Source organism: Lepidochelys kempii, chromosome 27 (assembly GCF_965140265.1).
Source record: "Lepidochelys kempii isolate rLepKem1 chromosome 27, rLepKem1.hap2, whole genome shotgun sequence".
NCBI classification, from domain to species: domain Eukaryota; kingdom Metazoa; phylum Chordata; order Testudines; family Cheloniidae; genus Lepidochelys; species Lepidochelys kempii.
In genome coordinates, this window is record NC_133282.1 from 14,883,115 (window position 1) to 14,901,716 (window position 18,602).

General features: G+C 59.0%; 1 protein-coding gene across 15 annotated transcripts in view; it reads right to left on the reverse strand.

Annotated features, from left to right (window-relative positions):
• Positions 1-18,602, reverse strand: part of SRCIN1 (SRC kinase signaling inhibitor 1) — a 190,538-nt gene that overhangs the window by 23,848 nt on the left and 148,088 nt on the right. For all 15 annotated transcript variants that reach the window (XM_073326148.1, XM_073326149.1, XM_073326150.1 and 12 more), the window contains 11 exons: positions 16,070-16,262; positions 14,646-14,844; positions 14,148-14,241; positions 11,984-12,813; positions 10,271-10,363; positions 9,133-9,176; positions 7,994-8,172; positions 5,894-6,069; positions 5,366-5,487; positions 2,541-2,688; positions 1,245-1,545 (listed from right to left, as the gene is read on the reverse strand). In XM_073326148.1, the coding sequence (XP_073182249.1) occupies positions 1,245-1,545; positions 2,541-2,688; positions 5,366-5,487; positions 5,894-6,069; positions 7,994-8,172; positions 9,133-9,176; positions 10,271-10,363; positions 11,984-12,813; positions 14,148-14,241; positions 14,646-14,844; positions 16,070-16,262 (2,379 nt within the window). The remainder of the gene's footprint in view (positions 1-1,244; positions 1,546-2,540; positions 2,689-5,365; positions 5,488-5,893; positions 6,070-7,993; positions 8,173-9,132; positions 9,177-10,270; positions 10,364-11,983; positions 12,814-14,147; positions 14,242-14,645; positions 14,845-16,069; positions 16,263-18,602) is intronic.

Sequence of the window (18,602 nt, forward strand, 5' to 3'; positions counted from 1 at the left end):
TCCCGGGGTACAGGGGCTGGGGGGCTCTGGGAGGAACCCCAGGAATGGTTGTTCCAAAGGGCCTGAGTCACTAGAGGGTTTCATACAGTCTGTGGCCAGAAGGGATCATCTAAGCCAGTGGTTCTCAAACTGTGGGTCGGGACCCCAAATGGGGTCACCAGGGCTGGCTTAGACTTGCTGGAGCCTGGGGCCAAACCCAAACTCTAAGGCCGCGGGCTTCATCCCTGGGTGGCAGAGCTCAGGTTACAGGCCCCCTGCCTGGGGCTGAAGCCCTTGAGATTTGCCCCCGCCCCGCCCTGGGGCAGTGGGGCTCGGGTGTGTTCAGGCTTCGGTCCCCCCTCCTGGGGTCCTGTAGTAATTTTTGTTGGGGGTCGCAGTGCAATGAAGTTTGAGAACCCCTGATCTAGGCTAACCCCCTGTATAGCATGGGCCAGAAAACCTCTCCCACACGTCCCTGTATTAAGCCCAAAGCCTAGTTAGACTAAAGCATTTCAGATCTCAGGAGACTGTGAGCCACAGGCAGGGAACGGAAGAGAGCGAGGGGCCACCCATGCCCCAGGCCTCGGCGCCAGCTGGGAATCAGGGAGATCCATCCCGATGATCCCAGCAGGTGACCCAGCCTGCAGAGGTAGGGTCCCTGCCACCTGGACCATCCTTACAGCCAGTGGCAGAGGTGGGGATGGAACCTCAGAGTCCTGACTCCTTGTCCACTTTGCTCTGATCACGCTCCCCTCCTCTAGCTGGGAATAGAACCCAGGAGTCCTGACTCCCTGGCCTCCTCCTGCTCTAACCTCTAGGCTTCCTCTCTTATAAATAGATTCCAGGACTAAAGGTTTAACCCAGCACATCAGGAGGCTCCAATCAATACTCCAGGGCAGATTCTCTCCCAGAGGATTCCCTTTCGACTCACACTGAGTCGCCACATGTCAGAGCAGCCCCCAGGCTGCTCTATCCTGAGCAGGCAGCCGGTGCGGGAGCTACTGAGCAGCAGAGAAGAAACAGCAGCTGCTCCAGTGGGGAGTGTTGGGAGGTAGGTGGGGAGGTGGCGCCCCCTACAGAACACACCCCAGAGTGACAGGGCTGATTCAAACCCTGCAGTGTAAAAATCGCCGAGCACTTAATTCTCAGCTCCTAACAGCCTTGGCCTGCAGGCCTGGGAACCCTGGCTTGAACCTCTCCTGGGTGTGCGACAGGCCAGACAACACAGCAGAAGTGCCAGGCTCCCCCCCAACCCCGGCTCTCACCTCTACAGACACAGCCTTGTCCACGCTCCTCCTGCCGGGAGTCTCGGGGCCTGTCTGGGTCTTGGCTGGCACCATCTCTGGAGCTCGGGAGGGGTTATTGCTCTTAGGGAGTTGTGGGGGACCATGCCCGAAGCCCGGTGTGCCCAGGGTATCTGTGGAGGCGGTCAGGTCATGGAGGTTCATCGGGGGGCTGGTGGGGACCTCGAAATCTAGACCCTTGCTGAAATCGGTCTCTGGCGCCACCTTCTTCGGGGACTGGCTCAGGTTGTTGGACTGAGCCCACATGCTCTCATCCACTTGCCTGCCAATGGAACAGAGAGTTCAGAGGTCCCCGTGGGGGGCCGGGAGGTGGGGGGATAGGGGGGGCAGCTGCGCAGCCAGGAAGTGCTGTAAGCTGTTGCCAAACACATTTTCAACCACATCGAACAGTTCAGTGTTGGTCGATACGTTTATCAACCACCACCAAATAATGGAACATTTTCAGTTTTCAAAACAAAATTTTGTTTTTTAACCAAAAAAGGTTTTTCAACCCCCTCCCCCCACCTGTTGGGTTTGGGGTTTTTTTTTTGTTTTTGTTTTTGTCAAACGTACCCAAAAAATTTCACACTTGCAAACTCAATTGAAATTTCCCACCAGGACTAAATCGTCCTTTCCCAGGCAGCACTAATGATAATTGTTTGTATTCCAGTAATTACTGGCGCACCTAGAGGCTGTAATGAGCACCATTGTGTTAGGCGCTGTACAAACCCAGAACAAAAAGGCAGCCCTTGCCCCAAGGAGCTTCCACTCGAAGACGAAAGACAACGGGTGGATAGAGACAGACAGACAGACGGGCAGCTCAAGGGACCTGTGAGATTAACCTGTGAGATTATTCTGATTGGTGCATGGAGAGACTCCAGGTGTTGAGGTGCCCAAATCCCTTGGAGGGTCTGAACCCAGCTGCCCAAGCACCGTCAGGTGCAGGCCTCAGGGCAGAGGACAAGTGGCTGTGGGCATAGTTACAGGGAGCACCTCCCATGCCTGAGAGAGCAGGAAGCGGCTGGCTGGGAAATTTGACAAAGGGGTGACTAAGAATGGGATCATTGATGGAGCGGAGAGAGGAACCAGACCCCTCCCTCTGCCCCAGCAGGGATCAGGGTCCAGGGAGCCAGGACCCACCCTGGGGTGTGATGGAAGGGACTCCCCTGTGGATCCGGGCTGGGAGGGCACACCAGGATCTGGGCCCAGGGAGCTGGGACCTACCCTGGGGGTGGGATAGCAGGATACTCCTGGGGATCCGGGCTGGGAGGGGCTCACCTGCGGATCTGGGTGAGGGTGTCTGTCACCGTCTTGCAGCGCTTCAGCAGGCCGTCCAGCCGGTGCGGCTCCTCCTTGAGGAACTTCACGGCCTCCACCTCTACCCGGAGCACCACCCGCATCTTGCTCTGCAGGCTGGGGAAGTGAGCTGGGGCGGGAGAGGCGCAGGGTCAGAGCAGGCCCAGGGAGGGCTGAGCAAGACCCTCCTCTCCCGGCTGCACAGGAATTCAAAGCCCTGCACCCAGAGACGCACCCGGCTCTGCCGTGCCCATGTCTGCCTGGCACAGCTGGGAGGAGGTGGCTGGGAGAACTTAGGGGAAAACCCTCCTCCACTTCCGTCCTAGGAGAAAAGCCCCCGTGATTGCAGAGGGGCAGCTCATGGGCACTCCCTGTGTAGGCAGACCCAGCCACAGCCCCTAACACAGACACACCCGGCCAAAGCACCACACCACGCACTCGCAGGGCCGGAGAACCGTGCCACGCACTCGCAGGCCCAGAGCACCCTTTGCCTACTCACACAGGGTTTCTGTACGTCCGGGTTTCCCTGAACACGACCTCTTTTTTGGCCCTCCAATCTCCGTCCGGGCAGATTTTTGACATAGGGACAAAGGTCCGTGGTTTTTCCTCACTTGTTCTTTTACCTCGCTGACGGAGCTGGGCAGCTAGAGAGCAGCAGCTGCTGGCTGGGTGCCCAGCTCTGAAGGCCGCCCCGCCGCCTTGCAGCAACGCAGAAGTAAGGGGGGCCTGGTATGGTATTGCCATAGAAACTGTACCCCCCGCCTGCCCGTGGCAGTGTCCTCTCTTTGGGACCTTGAAATACGGTAACCTAGAGAGGTGAAAATACCCGTGCTTCTGGGTCTAGTGCTTCCTTGCTGCTTTCTCTCTCTGCTGCCCTGATCTTTCTCCTGCTTGCCACCCCCACACCCAGACCCTGCCAAACCCCCACCAGCCACACAGTTCAGATACTCGGGCAGCCTCCCACGGGCCTGTGTTATGGGTGGAGGCTCCTGTTTGTTCGTTCACCCTGAGCACAGGGCGGCTGTTACACCCACTCTGCTCGCTGCGCTGTTTGTACGCTCTCTTTCTCGCTCTTGCGGCCGGGCTGTTCAGGGCTGTCACTGCTTTCAGGGTGACGGGCGGAGCTAGTGTTAGGGGCTGGGTCAAACCTGGTTGAAAGTGGGCAGCCGTAACTTGTTATCTGCACTTGAGGGAGAGGGGCACCTGCCATGGGCACGGGGAGCCTTGACCAAGGATGTGCAGCAAGTCGGTGGCAGGGCCAGGATTAGAACTCAGGGGGCTCCTGGCTCCCAGGCTTGTGCTCCCCGCATTCGCTCTGGCTGCTGGCCACGTTCAGCAACCGCGTGACAGGCTGGGGTGATGGGGAAGGGGCGCTCTCCCTGATTGATCTAGAGGCCAGGCCAAGCCCAGCCCCATGTTTGCTGTCTGTCCACATGTCCCTCCTCTGACTGCATCACCCCCATGCCCTCCGCAGCTCTTCACGCACCTACACGGAGCATCTGGCTTGGCTCCCAGAAGCATAAACTCTGCCATGTTCTATGCTAAATGCGGGAGGGGGACTCCAGCCCAGAGATGGGCCATGGCAGCGGGTGTGGAAGGCTGAGCGCAGCCCTTTGGGGGCGGGGGCGGCCGAGGCAGGGCCCCAAGCACCATGAGCTGTCAGATCCACTCAGGCAGCGTCTCCGGCACTCACTCTCTGACAGCTAGCAGAGCAAACAGGGACTCCGCCACGCAGGCAGTCATGTGGGAGAGCCGCAAACACACCGGCAGGCATGCATCCACGCAAACGCACAGCAACACACAATCCAGACACGTGCAACCAGCCCGCAGCCCAAATACATGAAACATGCAACCCAGAGACGTGCAAACACGCAGGTAGCACATCACCCAAACATGCAGGCAACACGCCACCCAAACACAGGCCGGCAACATGCAACCTGAATACGTACAAAGACTTGCAAGAATGCAGGAAACTGCAACCTGCAAACTTGCAAGCATATGCAAACACACACGCATGCTCACACAACCCAAATACATACAAACATATGATACAAGCACGTGAACACACCAATGCAGGGAGACACACACAAACCCAGACATGCAGATACACCGACAACCCAGACACATACAACTCCCAAATCCATGACTCACACGGCCAAAAACTTACACACCTGGTTCACACATGGGACATATGCAAACTTCCACATGTGTGCAATTACAGGGTCACGTCTGCCAGCTCCAAACCACAAGCCAACCCCACAATAAAATCAAAGGTCCCAACGCCTCAAGGGTGAAGCTCTGAAAGCTGCCTTAGGGGGTTGGATGGACGGTTCTCATTGACTCCACTGGGACTGGGGATGCAAATTTCACCCTAAAAGCACACCGAGTGCATGTGGACACAGAAACACCTGTAACTGTCGGCACATATGCCCCTGGGCACACGCACGCGCTCACAGTAAAGCAGACATAGCGTCCTATATAAACTCAAACAACAAGTGTGCCTGCAAACTTACACACAAACCATCCTGAACACTGATCCCGGGCACACACAGGTCTCCAGGGCTGCCCTGCACCCACCGCCACACAAATCACAGAAATGGAGGGCGGGAAGCCACCCAGCCCCCCTGGCGCTGAGGCAGGACCAAGCAAACCTAGGCCATCCCTGACGGGTGCAATTGAGTGCGCTTGGATAGCATTCAGGGGTGCAAGGTAATCCCTCCCACGATCCTACCAGCCCCCCAGACCTATGCACTCCTGGAGCCTCCCCCCCCCGCCACCGCCCTCTCCTCTTGCCGGCCCCCTCTCACCCTTCAGTTCTGTGAGCGTCTCCCCCAGCTGTTTCAGCACCACGGCCTTCTCCTCCAGCTCCTGCACAGGGACGAGCCGGTGATTGTCCTTCTGAATCTTCTCCACCGACTTCTCCAGGTCGCTGTAAGCACACCGTGCGAATGTCACTCCCCCGTCCTCCGGGAAGGGTCCCAATGCTGGAGGGCAGGGGAGCAGCCGGTCTGGATCGGTGAGTGCGGGCAGGGCCCCCAGGGCACGCACGCAAGCCTAGCAGCTCAGGCCCCGGGCAGTTTTCCCCTTGGGCCGTTAGCAGCTCTGGTACCTATTCAGGATCATGCACCGGCAGGAAGGCCGACCAGGGGCCTCTCCAAACTGGCCCATTGGTGCTATGGCCAATTTATACCAGCTGTGGGGAGCTGGCCCAACAGACTTTAATTCCCAGAGCTATCCCCAGGCCCTCTTGGAGAAGGCAGAGAGCCACAGACAGAGCCAGGGACGGGCACTGGGCGCCCCGCCCCATCAGGGACGGACTGCAATCCCGCCCTCACTTTAACTGCTGGGTAATCAGCTCTTCCTCATTCAGGTAGCGGAGCCGCTCCTCCTCCACCAGGCTGCGCTGGCGCTGCAGGGGGTCCTCCTGCTTGCGCATGGTGTCCGTCACCCGCACGCTGATCTCCGTCTCCGTCCGCCGCAGCATCGTCTTCACGGTCTCCTGGTTCTGCAGCTGTGAGGCCAGAGAGGCGGGGGGGAGGGGGGGACAGAGACGGGAGGGGAGGGCGTGAACTGGGGATATGTCAGGGAGCACGAGGAAACGGAAAAGCCGACCGATTCTGTCCCCCTCCCCTACGCAGATCCAAACACCCAGAAAGGCAATGCAGGGCAGGGGGAGCCGGGACTCCTGGGTTCTATTCCCACTCCTAGCCGAGAGTGTGATCTAGTGGTTAGAGCAAGGGACTGGGAGCCAGGACCCCTAGGTTCTACTCCCAGTCTTTCCTAGTAGAACAGGAGACAGGGAGCGCCCATTTGCACATAGGAGGGTGAAGGGTCAGGGGGGATTCAAGGCTGGCTGGGAACCTGGGGGTCTGCCACCCAGCTGCCAAGTGCCCTGCCAGCACAAGCTGGGGATGAGGGGGATTCCCCGGGGCCATATGTGTGAGGTGCTGACCCCAGCTCTGGGGATAACATGGGGCTGTCGCTCCCCGGGTGAGAATGTGGTGGTGGTACTGGGGGGCACAAGTCGATTACACATTACCCCTCAGCACGACAGGTGGGTGCAGACATGGTGGGGGGCTCACCAGGGATCCCCTTTTCCTCTGTCCCACTGGAGAGCAACCAACCACCCTTCGTCACGACTACCAGGCTGGCTCCTGTGTCCACCCGTGGGTCAGCTTAAAAATCAAAAAGCTGGCAAAGATGGTTCCCCCAACCCCACCAATCTGCGTGCTTTCCCTGGGCAAAGCTGCCGGGCTCCGCCCCTCTGGTTCGCCTGGCAATCCTGGCTGTGGCAGGGTCTGCCAAGGAGGGTCAGGGCGAGACAGACGCAGGGGCGGGTGTACGTGGCACAGGCTGGACTTGGAGCTCTGACATACATCCCCAGGAATCTGGCCGATTGACGGAAGGAGCCGGGCCTTGGGAGGGCATCAGCCATTCCCAGTCCGCCTGTCTGGACCGCTTCCCCCTCCCCCATCTCCGCAGCGCCAGCCGGAATCACCACTCCCCCCAAATCTGTCACTGGTAATTAGCTTTGGAGCTAGGCAAGGCCAAGAAAAGCTGAACCTGGCCACCGAGATCCCTGGCTCCTGAAGGGGAGTTGCCATCTGCCTGGCCGTGCAGTGCCAGGGCGAGCACCACCCAGCAGGAAGGGTGGGATTCTGGTGCAAGCTGCGGGAGGGGGTACGAGCTAGCAGGGAGAGAGGAGGGGAACAGGGTGCAGGGGGGGCCCAGCTGTGGATGTTGGGGAACGCTGCTCTGCTACCCCAGATCTTAACTGGACACGTAACAGCCAATCCACCCTTTGCCAACCAACCAACGTGCCTTTGCTTTGCTCCAGGCCAAGAAGCGGGGCTGAGTCCAAACCCTGACTGGTGAACGGGCTGCAGAGCCTTCTGCCCCCGCAGCTCCAGTTCTCATCCCGCCCAGCCCCGCCGGGGCTATTGCCACGGAACGGCTCTTTGGTGGCCTGTGGGCGTTGGCGGGTCTCAGGCTGGTTCCCGTATCACCCGCACCGCAGGCGTAGAAGGTGGTTTCGGACAAGAGGCTGAGGATACAATGGGACGTGGAGGCCAAGCTGCCCCCTTAGGGTCTGTCTGCACTGTGACAAAGGGGTGCTCTTACCTCGGGTTCAAAGAGCAGAGAAGACACCGCAGCGTGAATGAGGGGGAGCCTGGGGTTAAAGCCAAGTGGCCGGATCTTCACTGCTATTTGAACCCGAGTTAAGACCACACCTCGTTTTGCAGCGTAGGCCTGACTTGGGGGGTCCGTGAGCCGACTGGGCTATTCCTGCCTGCGGGTGACCTTCCCCACACCCTGCCACCCGGCCAGTGGGGCCAGGAGCTCTGTGCTAGGAGGCGAGGCAGGACTCTGATGGCCCTGAGCCGCACATGCCCCGACGAGAGCCGGCGGGCTCGCTCCCGGATGGCTCCCCTCACCTGCAGCTTCTTCAGCTGCTGCAGCTGGTTGCGGAGGTCGCTGGCGTTCTGCTGCAGGCCGTGGAGGTGGAGCTGCATGTGCAGGCGGGTGATGGCCGTCGGCTGCCCGGCCGGGGTGCTGGTGGCGGAGGGGTGCGAGGGGGCAGGGATCGGCGTCCCCGAGCAGCTCCGGCTGGCGGCTGAGAGCATGAACAGAGCAGGACAGCCAATGAAGTGCTAAGTCCAGGGAAGGCTCCCACCCCTTCTCCCTCATTCTCTGCCCCCCTCTCCTCCCCAGCCTAGACATGCACGGTGCTTTTGATCCAGAGGGGAGGCCCTACAGAAATATAAGTCACCCCACCTTGATCTCCCTTTCAGAGCCCGGATCCCAGTGTGAGCTCATTCCCACCGGTCCCCTCCGGCAAGAGGCACCCCAAGCCGTGGCTGGGTCTGCAAACCTGTTTCTCCCACCTTCCACAGAACCCACGTCCCCCTCCCGGCCCTGGGGCTAAACCCAGCCCCGTTGCTGCCCAAAGGCGGGTGGGTTTGGTGCTCAGAATTGTACCCTCAGACCAGGCAGCAGGAAGCCAACTGCCAAGGAGCCCCTAGAAACAGAATCACCCAAACACTCACCTGGGCGCTCCCAGTGCGGGCAAGGGGGTGATTGTAGAGCACCGAGCGAGGAAAGCACTGCTGTGCGTGGGGCCGGCCCCGTGGGGGAGGAGCTGCTGTGTGGGGGTGGGGCTGGGCCGGGGGGGGGGAGGAGCTGCTGTGCATGGGGCCAGGCGGATGCGGGAGGAGCTCCTATGTGGGGGTGGGGCCAGGCGGGTGGGGGAGGAGTGGCTGTGTGGGGCGGGGATGGGCCAGGCTTCCTGGGTCTTTCTGTGGAGCTGCTCAGTGGCTCCCTCAGAAGCCACGTTCCTCACTGCAGTGAGGGGCAGGGGGCAGAGGGCAGAGACCCATCCTCGAGGGCTGACGCCACCTGCCCAGGAGGGGGAGCCCTGGAGGCCCCTCCCACATGCTCCTGGAGCCCAAAGTCCCACGCCAGCTACCCCAATGGCAGCTCCATGGCCCCGGGAGTGGGAGGACCCAGTGCACCAGCACCTCCTGCAGGCGGAGCTTGGGGCTGCGGCTCCCGTCGCTCCCACCCAATCACTTACGTGCTGACGGGGGTGTCCCTCCATTGGTGGCGTCCGTCTTCTCGCTGCATGGAGGGGAGGGCGGCGGGTGAGAGCGGGTTAAACAGTCCCAGCCCCGGCCCAGGAGAGCCGGCAAAGCGGGGAGGCCACCGAGCTAAGCCACGAGCAGGGGAGGAGGTGCCCGGAGAAGGACGTTAACTGAGACGCGTTGGGGTCATGCTGCCCCCTCCCAATCTCTCCCCTCGAACAGCCCCAAAGGGAGACCTCGCTTCTCCCTTCCCATGCTGAGTACGCTGGGGTTCCCCTGGGCCGTGAGGCCTTGAGTGGGGGGAGCCAGTGAGATCTGCAGCTGCTCCGAGGCCCCTTTGCACTGTTAGAACTTCCTGCACCGGCCCGAGTGTCCATGAGCACTGGGCCTGCTGGTGGAACTCACTGCCACAAGATAGCGGCCCAGAGCTTAGCAAGGATCGAGCGAGTCCAGGGAGAACAAGACTCTCCAGAGTCAGAGAAATTCACAGTGAAAGGACAGGACCCCAAGTGCTTTGGAAGAGCCGTCGATGCTCCTGGCTCAGAGCGGGAGCCAGCCTCCAGCAAACGGGGTGGTAGGAAGAGGCTGGCTGGGCCAAAGTTGCTCTGTAGGGGGAATCTGGAACCTTGCTCGGCAGTAGCTGGTGCTGGGCCACATAGGCCACGGGCGTGGTCCTTACTGCCATTCCTAAGAGCCTATCACAGGCCTGGTCCCCGGGCCCTGCTCTGCTGTCAGCACTGGCGAGCCCAGCGGGTGCGATTGGCAGCGATGGGGCTGCCCAGGGGAGCAGGGAGCAGGGCCTCGTTTGCAGACAATCCATGTGTCTGGGGCGCTATCCCCACCGACCTGGAGAATTTGTTGGGGCCCGCCGGGGTTGAGAGTGATGCTCCGCGCCCTTGGGTTTCCTCTCTGCAGCCGCATCACAGGGCGGGGCTTAAAGCCTCCAATCACCACGCGCTTCCATTGAATGACACCGCGTTCCCGTAAAATAGCCCCAGCGCCCCCTACAGGACATTGCGGGATGTAGCTCGCGGCCACTGGTGAGATCGCCAGGAAAGCCCGGGTCATGGCCAACCTGCCACCTGTCCCACGCCGAGGCAAGATGAGGGGCTTCCTGCCCCCCTTTCTTACCTGGGGGTCTCGCCCTCGGAGCCCCGGAGCAGCGCGCTCTGCACCAGCCCTGTCAGGCTGGCGATCTGCTTCTCCATGGCTTCCATCCGTTCCCTTTGGGGGGTAGGGAGGGAAAAGAGCTGTATTAGATCCAGGCTCCAGCAGACGGGACCCTCCAGGGCCTGGTATCTGCAGGGGAGGCCAAGGGCCTATGGACTCCAGGGTCCTGGCCTTGCCAGGAGGATGCCCCATCTGAATCCATACCCCCCTCAGCGTTTGAACCCTTTTGGGAGTCTCAGGGCCAGACCCTCGTCTAGTGTAGATCAGTGGAGCTCCCTTGAGGTCAATTCCCTCCTCGTGCCCATGCGCGCCGGCCAGGGATCCAATCCTCCGTCTCTCTCTCTCTGCTCCAGCCTCCCACCACCGTCCCTGGCAGTAGAGACCGGGCAATATTTAAAAAGGGATCTCACCCCTCAGGCTGTCCCTGAGGGCCTTTTCCTTCTTTGAGACTCGTCCTCCCCTGTTGGGGCCCTGGGCGGCCTGTGAATAATGAGTCCATCTGAGGCCCGCAGCCGCTTGCCAGTACAGCGGCCCGTGACGGGACAGCACTGCTAATTCCATCGACCTTTGTTGTCCTCCTACATCCTCCCCACCTCATTTCCTCCCACGTCTCTCTCCCCCTGGACAGCTCCCTAATGGCTCCCCCCACCCTCCCCTGACAGCCCAGCTCACGGCCCTGGAAACAACAAATGAGACCATCATTGCTTGGGAGATGAAGAGACAGGCACAGAGATGAAAGGCAAGATAATGGGTTATTTCCATACCAGCTACCTGCCTGTATGCAGCTTTCCCTGCTGCACCGGCAGGGTTACAATGGGGGCTCTGGCTTTTTGTACACGGGCTGGGGAAGACAGAATCTCTCCCTTTTGTACGGGGCCCCTAGCCTCACAGTGCTTGATGAGCTGGGATAGGGACACATTGCCAGGGAAACCGAGGCACAGAGTGATAAGGGGCCAGGATTTCAAGGGGGTACATATACATGGCCGTGGGAGCAGGCTCCCTCCCAGCCCGGTACACAGACTCATGCCAGCATGCTGCAAAGAGCTGTGTGGACATCCCGGCGGGACTGCCTGGCTTGCTCCCACCTCAGGCCCTGACTACGCAGCTCCGTGGGTGCTGAGCTGTCTTGCAGACATGGCCATCGGCGTCACAATGGGAGCTGAGGGGTAGCAAAGCTCCAGCTCAGAGTGACACAGGGTGCCCGTGAAAAGCCAGGCACTGGACTCAGGTCTCCTGAATCCCAGCCCAGTGCCTTATCCACAAGACCATCCTCCCTCCTCGTCATCCCACTCAAGTTTTTCTCTACAAAGTGGCACCAAGAGGTGACCCAGACCCCAGATTCCCCCACCTCCATAACCTGCCTGATGCAGTAGCCAAGCTCCAACAGCAGGAAAGACTCAAGAAAAAGAACCCAGGAGTCCTGAGGCCCAGTCCCCAGCTCAAACATCTCTATCGCTGGATCATACTCTACTGCTGACAGCCAATTACTGCATCTCAGGACTCCTGGGTTCTAATTCCCGTCTCTGCCACTGCTGTGTGACTGTCACCTCTCTGTGACTCAGTTTCCCCACCTGGAAGAGGGGGATCCCAAACTGACCAACATGGCAAACCCAGGACTCAGTCTACTCATCCCATCATTGCTGGGAAGCTGCCGACCCAAGCCCGGCTCCTTACCTTGTTTCCGTATCCTTGGCAGGCACAGGAGGGCTGAACCCTGACAGGGGTCGATCCCCAGGGCCTGGGAAGAGTTCGGGGGGGCCCGAGGAGCTGGGGTTCCGGGGCTTGCTGACGGGGCTCTCCATGAAGACTGAGGAGCAGGAGTCTTTGCGGAAGGACTGGCGGACGGGCGAGGACCTGCTGGACGGCCCCGAGTAGGGGCTGTGAGGGCTCTGCCCCTGCTGGACGTCCACCAGCCGGCCGTCGGCCATCTTCTGCGGCGAGGACGGGGGCATGCGGAAGCCGAGGCTGGGCCCGTAGGTGTCGCTGTAGATCTGGGCGTTGGGCTTGTACAGGCTGTCCTCCAGCTCCGTCTGCAGGGCAGCCGCTGAGTAGGTGCTGAGGGAGCGGACCGAGCCCCGTTTGTAGAGCCCCCCGGCGTAGGCAAAGGGGTCGCCCATGCCGGCCAGGGACTGCGTGGAGGTGATGCTGAGCCGGCCCTCGTGCACCATGCCGTAGGGGTCAGCGTACAGCCCCTCGTTCTTCACCAGCACCATGTTCTTGCCGGCCAGGTCTTCGTCCGGCTTGACATCCCGGCGCTCCAGGATGGCGCTGGGGCTGGGCGACACGCCCGGGGCGGGCGGCAGGTTGGAGAGGCGCTCGCCGTGGTGCACGGGGCTGCCGGCATAGGAGGGTGGGCGCCCGCCGCTGTAGGACATGCGGGAGCGGGACGGGGAGGAAGACTGGAGCAAAGGTGGAGGGGAGCCGGAGGGGAGGTGGGAAGCTGGGGACATGGTGTTCAGCCGGCGGGTGGGGGATGACTCCCTGGAGGTATAAACCATCTCCCGCTGCAGGGAAGAGAGAAGTGCCACCGAGGCTGTAAGCACTCACCCCTCTCTCCTCCCTGCAGAGGGAGCACCCCTGCTGTACCCCCATTCTCCCTGGTGACCCCCCTAGATGTGCTGGCGGTTCACATTTCACACACTGAGCTGCGGCAGGTGACGGTCACTTGCACATGGGGTGGTTTAGAAGGCAGATGGGACTGGGCAGACACAGGACAGGAGGGCGGGGATACCAACACTGCCTAGCTCCCTCCTCTCCGCCGCAGCCCATAGCACGGGGCCAAGTGCCAGGCGCACAGAAAGGGCCCGATCCTCTGTTGCCAGCCGCAGGATGGCCATGTCTTGCGCCCACTTTGCACTAGTGTCAAGGGCTGCGCAGGGGGCAGGGCAATGGAGAACCAGGCCTAGAGTCTGTAGTATGGGGGTGATCTTGCGTCTACGCACACACACACAGACTCTCACACACGTTGCTGCTTCTCGCATAAGCAACTGGGATTGGAGGCTGGGGGTTAAGGGAGGGGAGCCCTATGGGGCTTGAGCTGCTTGTTTGTAAACATCGATGCTTTCAAACACACACACACAGATGCGTGCTGTCAGCAGAGCCAAATAATCACCCCCCCACACACACACACACACCCATACACACATGCACTGTGAAATCAGGAGACGCTGCCAAAGGGACTTAGAGCCCAGGGAAGATCACACAAAGTGGGGAGGGTCACTGGAGGCAGCAGTGGCCAGAAGGCAGATCCTGGAGTAAACCCGGAACCCCTCACCCACTCCTGGCAAGACCAGAACACCAGATCCCAGTGCAAGCCCAGCCTTCCCTCCCCACTCCTAGGATGAGACTGGAATGCCAGATCCTGGGGCAAACCCAACCCCTGAAGAACCAGCCCCCCGTTGACCTTCACCCTGATGCACCCCAGAAATGAAGATCAGCAGCATCCCACACGCCCGGGCAAATTGCAGCTCCCTCGCTCTCTCTCCAGGAGCACAACAATTTACTCTGATTAATACCCTAATCAGCATGTTTATGACTCCACTGCCATGGCTCAGACCATCCAATCTCCTAAAGCAACCCATAACAGCGCTGCAGCTGGGGCTGACAAATGGGAGCTCATAACTCCTTCCACAAATATACCCAGGCACCAGTTTCCCCCTAGCCCCCCTCCCCTGCCCGGCTCTCACACAAGCAAGGTCTGTCTGTGTGTGCGCGTGAGCATTTGCTGGCACCATTCTTCCCTGGCCCCATGGAAATGGGGTACTTCTTCCCCCTCCCAGATGGAAAAGTTGGGACAGCCCCTCCCTGCGACAGCCCCCTTCATCTGCCCTCTCCTTACCCTCAGGTCCCCATTGGTGATGTGCGAGGCTGGGAAGGAGGCGTAGAGGGGCTCTTTGCGGTAGATTTTGATGATGCTTCTGTCCTGGATGTCCCTGAAAGAGAAGGCAAAGCAGTGAGCTGGGCACCCCAATGGCCGTGCGGATTGCTAGCCCCTGGATAGCTCCAGACCCTGGACCACCGGCAGCAGCCCTCTCACTCCGTGCTAAATTGAGAGTAAACAAATCTCACGCATCAGGACGTCCGTCTGCTGCGGGGTCAGGGAGGGATGGGCCACACTGGACCATCAGCCAGGGCATGTGCACAAAAGAGGAGTTCCCCTTGCATCTGGGAACTGGCCGAGGCGGATTCGCCCTGGCAAACACACTGGTGCTGTCACCATGCAGGGAGCAAACCTGAGTTGGAATTCTGAGCCCACCTGGAAGAGAATCTCTGTCTACCCCCCCACCCCAGCCCCACTGAGCGCGCCTGCTGCCCCCACAACCCCAGGGGCCCTCACCTGACGTCCTCCAGCTCGTAGAAGACATTGCGCGACTCGTCCTTGATCAGGATGGCGGTGTTGGACGATTTCAGCATCCCCATGGTTAGCTTCTGGGGGAACATATGGACGATGAGGGCGTGCAGTGTGTCCATGCTGCTGATCTCGTGGGTGATGTGGACACGCCTCGTCTCGTCCCCGAACTGCAGGAAAAGGACCCCTGGAAATGGAGACGGGAGAGAAGGGGAGAAAGGGGGGAAAACACAGCTCTGAGCAGGCGCTGACTGACAGCACAGCAGCCCAATATGTCAGGCATGGGGCTAGGAATCAGGAGACCTGGGTGCTATTCCTGGCTCTGTGTCTCAGTTTCCCCATCTCCTTGGGGGTCTATAGACCCCATATTATTGTTATTACTCTATATTCACGCCCAGCCCAGTGCCAGTAAAACCCTGCTCAAGCCAGGGAAGAGTGACATAAATTAAAGCCCAGTATCTCACCTAAAAACAAAGTGCTAGTGACCTGGGCTTAGCCGCAAACTTCCTACCCGGATCCACAGTTAAACCTTCACAAACCAGGGGGATCTTTGGCTCCAGGGCTGCGGCTGTACTGGACACCATTGGAATGCTGATTTCTAGCCCCGGCCAGTCCACAGGGACCATTCTGATCATCATCTTCCTTCCCCCTCCCCCACCCCACCCACTCTGCATCTCAACACTTCCCCAGCCACTCCCGAAAAGTAACAATGACCTCCAGCGCTTGTCATCTGGGAGATTCCAGCTGCTGCCACCCCAGGGGAAGGAACACTCATCTCATGGGCTCTGATAACTCGCTCCTTACAGCTGCAGGAGTTCTCGGGACGCTTAAAGGGGGAGCGGCTTGCATTTCTGGGCCCCAGCAGCCGGGGTTTGCCCAACTAGAGCCTTGTGCTGTTGGTGGGTATGCAGTGGAGCTGATGGGCCAGGGAACAATAAGTGACCAGCGTTTGCAGATCAGAAAAGTCAATGGCTGGCCTGACGAGCACCTGGCTAATGGGGGGCTTTAGGAAGAGGTTTCTCCTCCTACCGACAAAGTAACCCATACATGCCTTCAACAGGGTTTCTTGCACAATACTGACAACGGGCCCCTGGTCTGATCCAATCCAGTGTGGTCATTCCTAGGTACCCTACCATTGATCCCTGCCCCCCCGACACATACTAATGCCATGGGTCAAAGGCACAACCCCCTAGCGCTGGTGCGAAAGGAGTAACTCCCTCAGCTGTCAGTAAGTAGCAGGCTGTTGTAGTCCTTTAGAGGCAGCCACTAGAGGGAGACAGGAGCACACACAGTCAGCCCCCCCTCCCCCCCACTGATGGACTCTGCCAGCCCCAGCTCCCGTGGCCCGTGTAGGTGGGGCGAAGGGTTAAAATGCCCCAGAGGGAGACCCAGTGGGGGCCGGCCTGCGGTACCTGGTGACCGGAGCTTGGTTTGGCTGGTGGAGCGGGACAAAGGCAAGCTTTGCCGGAACCGGTTCATCCTGTTGAATCCAATGGGCAGCTCGGCTTCAGACATGGTTTCCAGGGACTCCGCTGAGGCGAAGGAGAGTTTGGCTTGATCGGCCAGGGCGGGCTGGGAGCCCTGGGAGTGCCGCGAACTTCTTGTCTGGAACGGAAGAGATGAGCTGTCAGAGAGTACACCCTGCCCCGGACTACCTAGAGCTCACGGAGCGATGGGGTGCCTGGGGCAGCGTGTTCCATGCTACACCCCATGGGGCAAGAGCAGAGCACCTCCCCTGACTCCCCAGGCAGCACTGGCGAGCCGCGGGCTCGGTCTGACCCAAGGAGGCAGTGTCAGGGGCGTGTTTTGCTCTACACCCCATGCTGAACCAGTCCAGGGCCGTGCTCCAGACTCTACACTTCAGTGCAAGGCCACCCTGATCTCTTGTTTGAACCAGGTACGAGACTGACCATCTCGGCTCTCTCTCCGCTCTGTGCGAGTGGGCAGTCTGCATTCTCAAGCCTCCGTAGCAGCTCCTTTGTTTTGCATGTGTGTTTCAGGGTGACACTGTGTTACCAGGGGTCTTGAAAATCACTCAGTTACGTGTTATGTAATTTACAGACAGTCTCTTTGCACTCCAAGCTCCTCTGAGTCCTTCTATCTCCCCGGTTACAATCAAGACGGGAATGGAACTGGGGGGCTTTGGAATAACTTTAGCCATTAAAGGAGGGTCGCCAAAGGAACTAGCTCCCAGGAAGCTTCAATGCCCAGGTTATTCTGGAAGCAAAGCACCGGCAAGGTTTATGGCTGCATGAGCAGGGCTGAAGTAATGGGACTGGGTTTACTGCAGTAAAAGTTTAATACGCCAGGAGTCCAATTTCACACAGCCAAACACATACCCCCAGTCGAAAGGCTCAGCCTGCGGGCGGGGGCTTTCTGCACAAACATCGGTAAACCCTGCATGCGGTGCATATATACTTAATAGGAACAGAGCGTACCAGGTACATGCATCGTATAAGTCAATGCGTTTTGCACCCCACACTATCCCCAGGGAAAGAAATATACCCACACTGGGAATAAGCTGATCCCATCGGCACGAGGATCTGGATCGGAGCTGCTCTGCAGAGGCATTGAGCACCCACAGCTGTAGCTGAAGTCCTAGGGGGCTGCAGGTGCAGACCACCTCTGGTTAATCAGCCTTGGGGTGAATATAGGGGAAGCTTTTCCGCAAATGTCCATACAGATTTTGGAATGAATTCCCATTGCTAATGGGTTCCCTTTCTATGGGCATTATAGGCTTTGAATTACGGTGGTGCCGACAGACCCCAGCCGAGACCAGGGCCCCGTGTGCCAGGCGCTGTATAGACCCTAACTGAAATCAGGGCCCTGTTGCGCCAGGCATTGTACATGCTCAGAGTCAGAGACAGTCCCCGCCCCAGAGAGTTTATAAGCAGGTGTCTCAAATTGGACATCCAAAATGAGTGAGCACGTGACACGCCCCGATGCGGAGTTGGTGTCAAAGCCGGGATTGGAACCCAGGAGTCCTGCTCCTATCGTCCCTGAAGACAGACACATGACATGCTGCCGAATCCTGCTGTGTCTTGCACCCACGGAAATGCTGGGATCTTGCCACGTGGCTATGACTCATAGAATCATAGAATATCAGGGTGGGAAGGGACCTCAGGAGGTCATCTAGTCCCACCCCCTGCTCAAAGCAGGACCAATCCCCAACTAAATCATCCCAGCCAGGGCTTTGTCAAGCCTGACCTTAAAAACTTCTAAGGAAGGAGATTCTACCACCTCCCTAGGTAACGCATTCCAGTGTTTCACCACCCTCCTAGTGAAAAAGTTTTTCCTAATATCCAACCTAATCCTCCTGCACTGCAACTTGAGACCATTACTCCTTGTCCTGTCCTCTTCTACCACTGAGAATAGCCTAGAACCATCCTCTTTGGAACCACCTCTCAGGTAGTTGAAAGCAGCTATCAAATCCCCCCTCATTCTTCTCTTCTGCAGACTAAACAATCCCAGTTCCCTCAGCCTCTCCTCATAAGTCATGTGTTCCAGACCCCTAATCATTTTTGTTGCCCTTCGCTGGACTCTCTCCAATTTTTCCACATCCTTCTTGTAGCACGGGGCCCAAAACTGGACACAGTACTCCAGATGAGGCCTCACCAATGTCAAATAGAGGGGAACGATCACGTTCCTCGATCTGCTGGCTATGCCCCTACTTATACATCCCAAAATGCCATTGGCCTTCTTGGCAACAAGGGCACACTGTTGACTCATATCCAGCTTCTCGTCCACTGTCACCCCTAGGTCCTTTTCTGCAGAACTGCTGCCTAGCCATTCGGTCCCTAGTCTGTAGCGGTGCATTGGATTCTTCCGTCGTAAGTGCAGCACCCTGCACTTATCCTTGTTGAACCTCATCAGATTTCTTTTGGCCCAATCCTCCAATTTGTCTAGGTCCCTCTGCATCCTATCCCTGCCCTCCAGCATATCTAC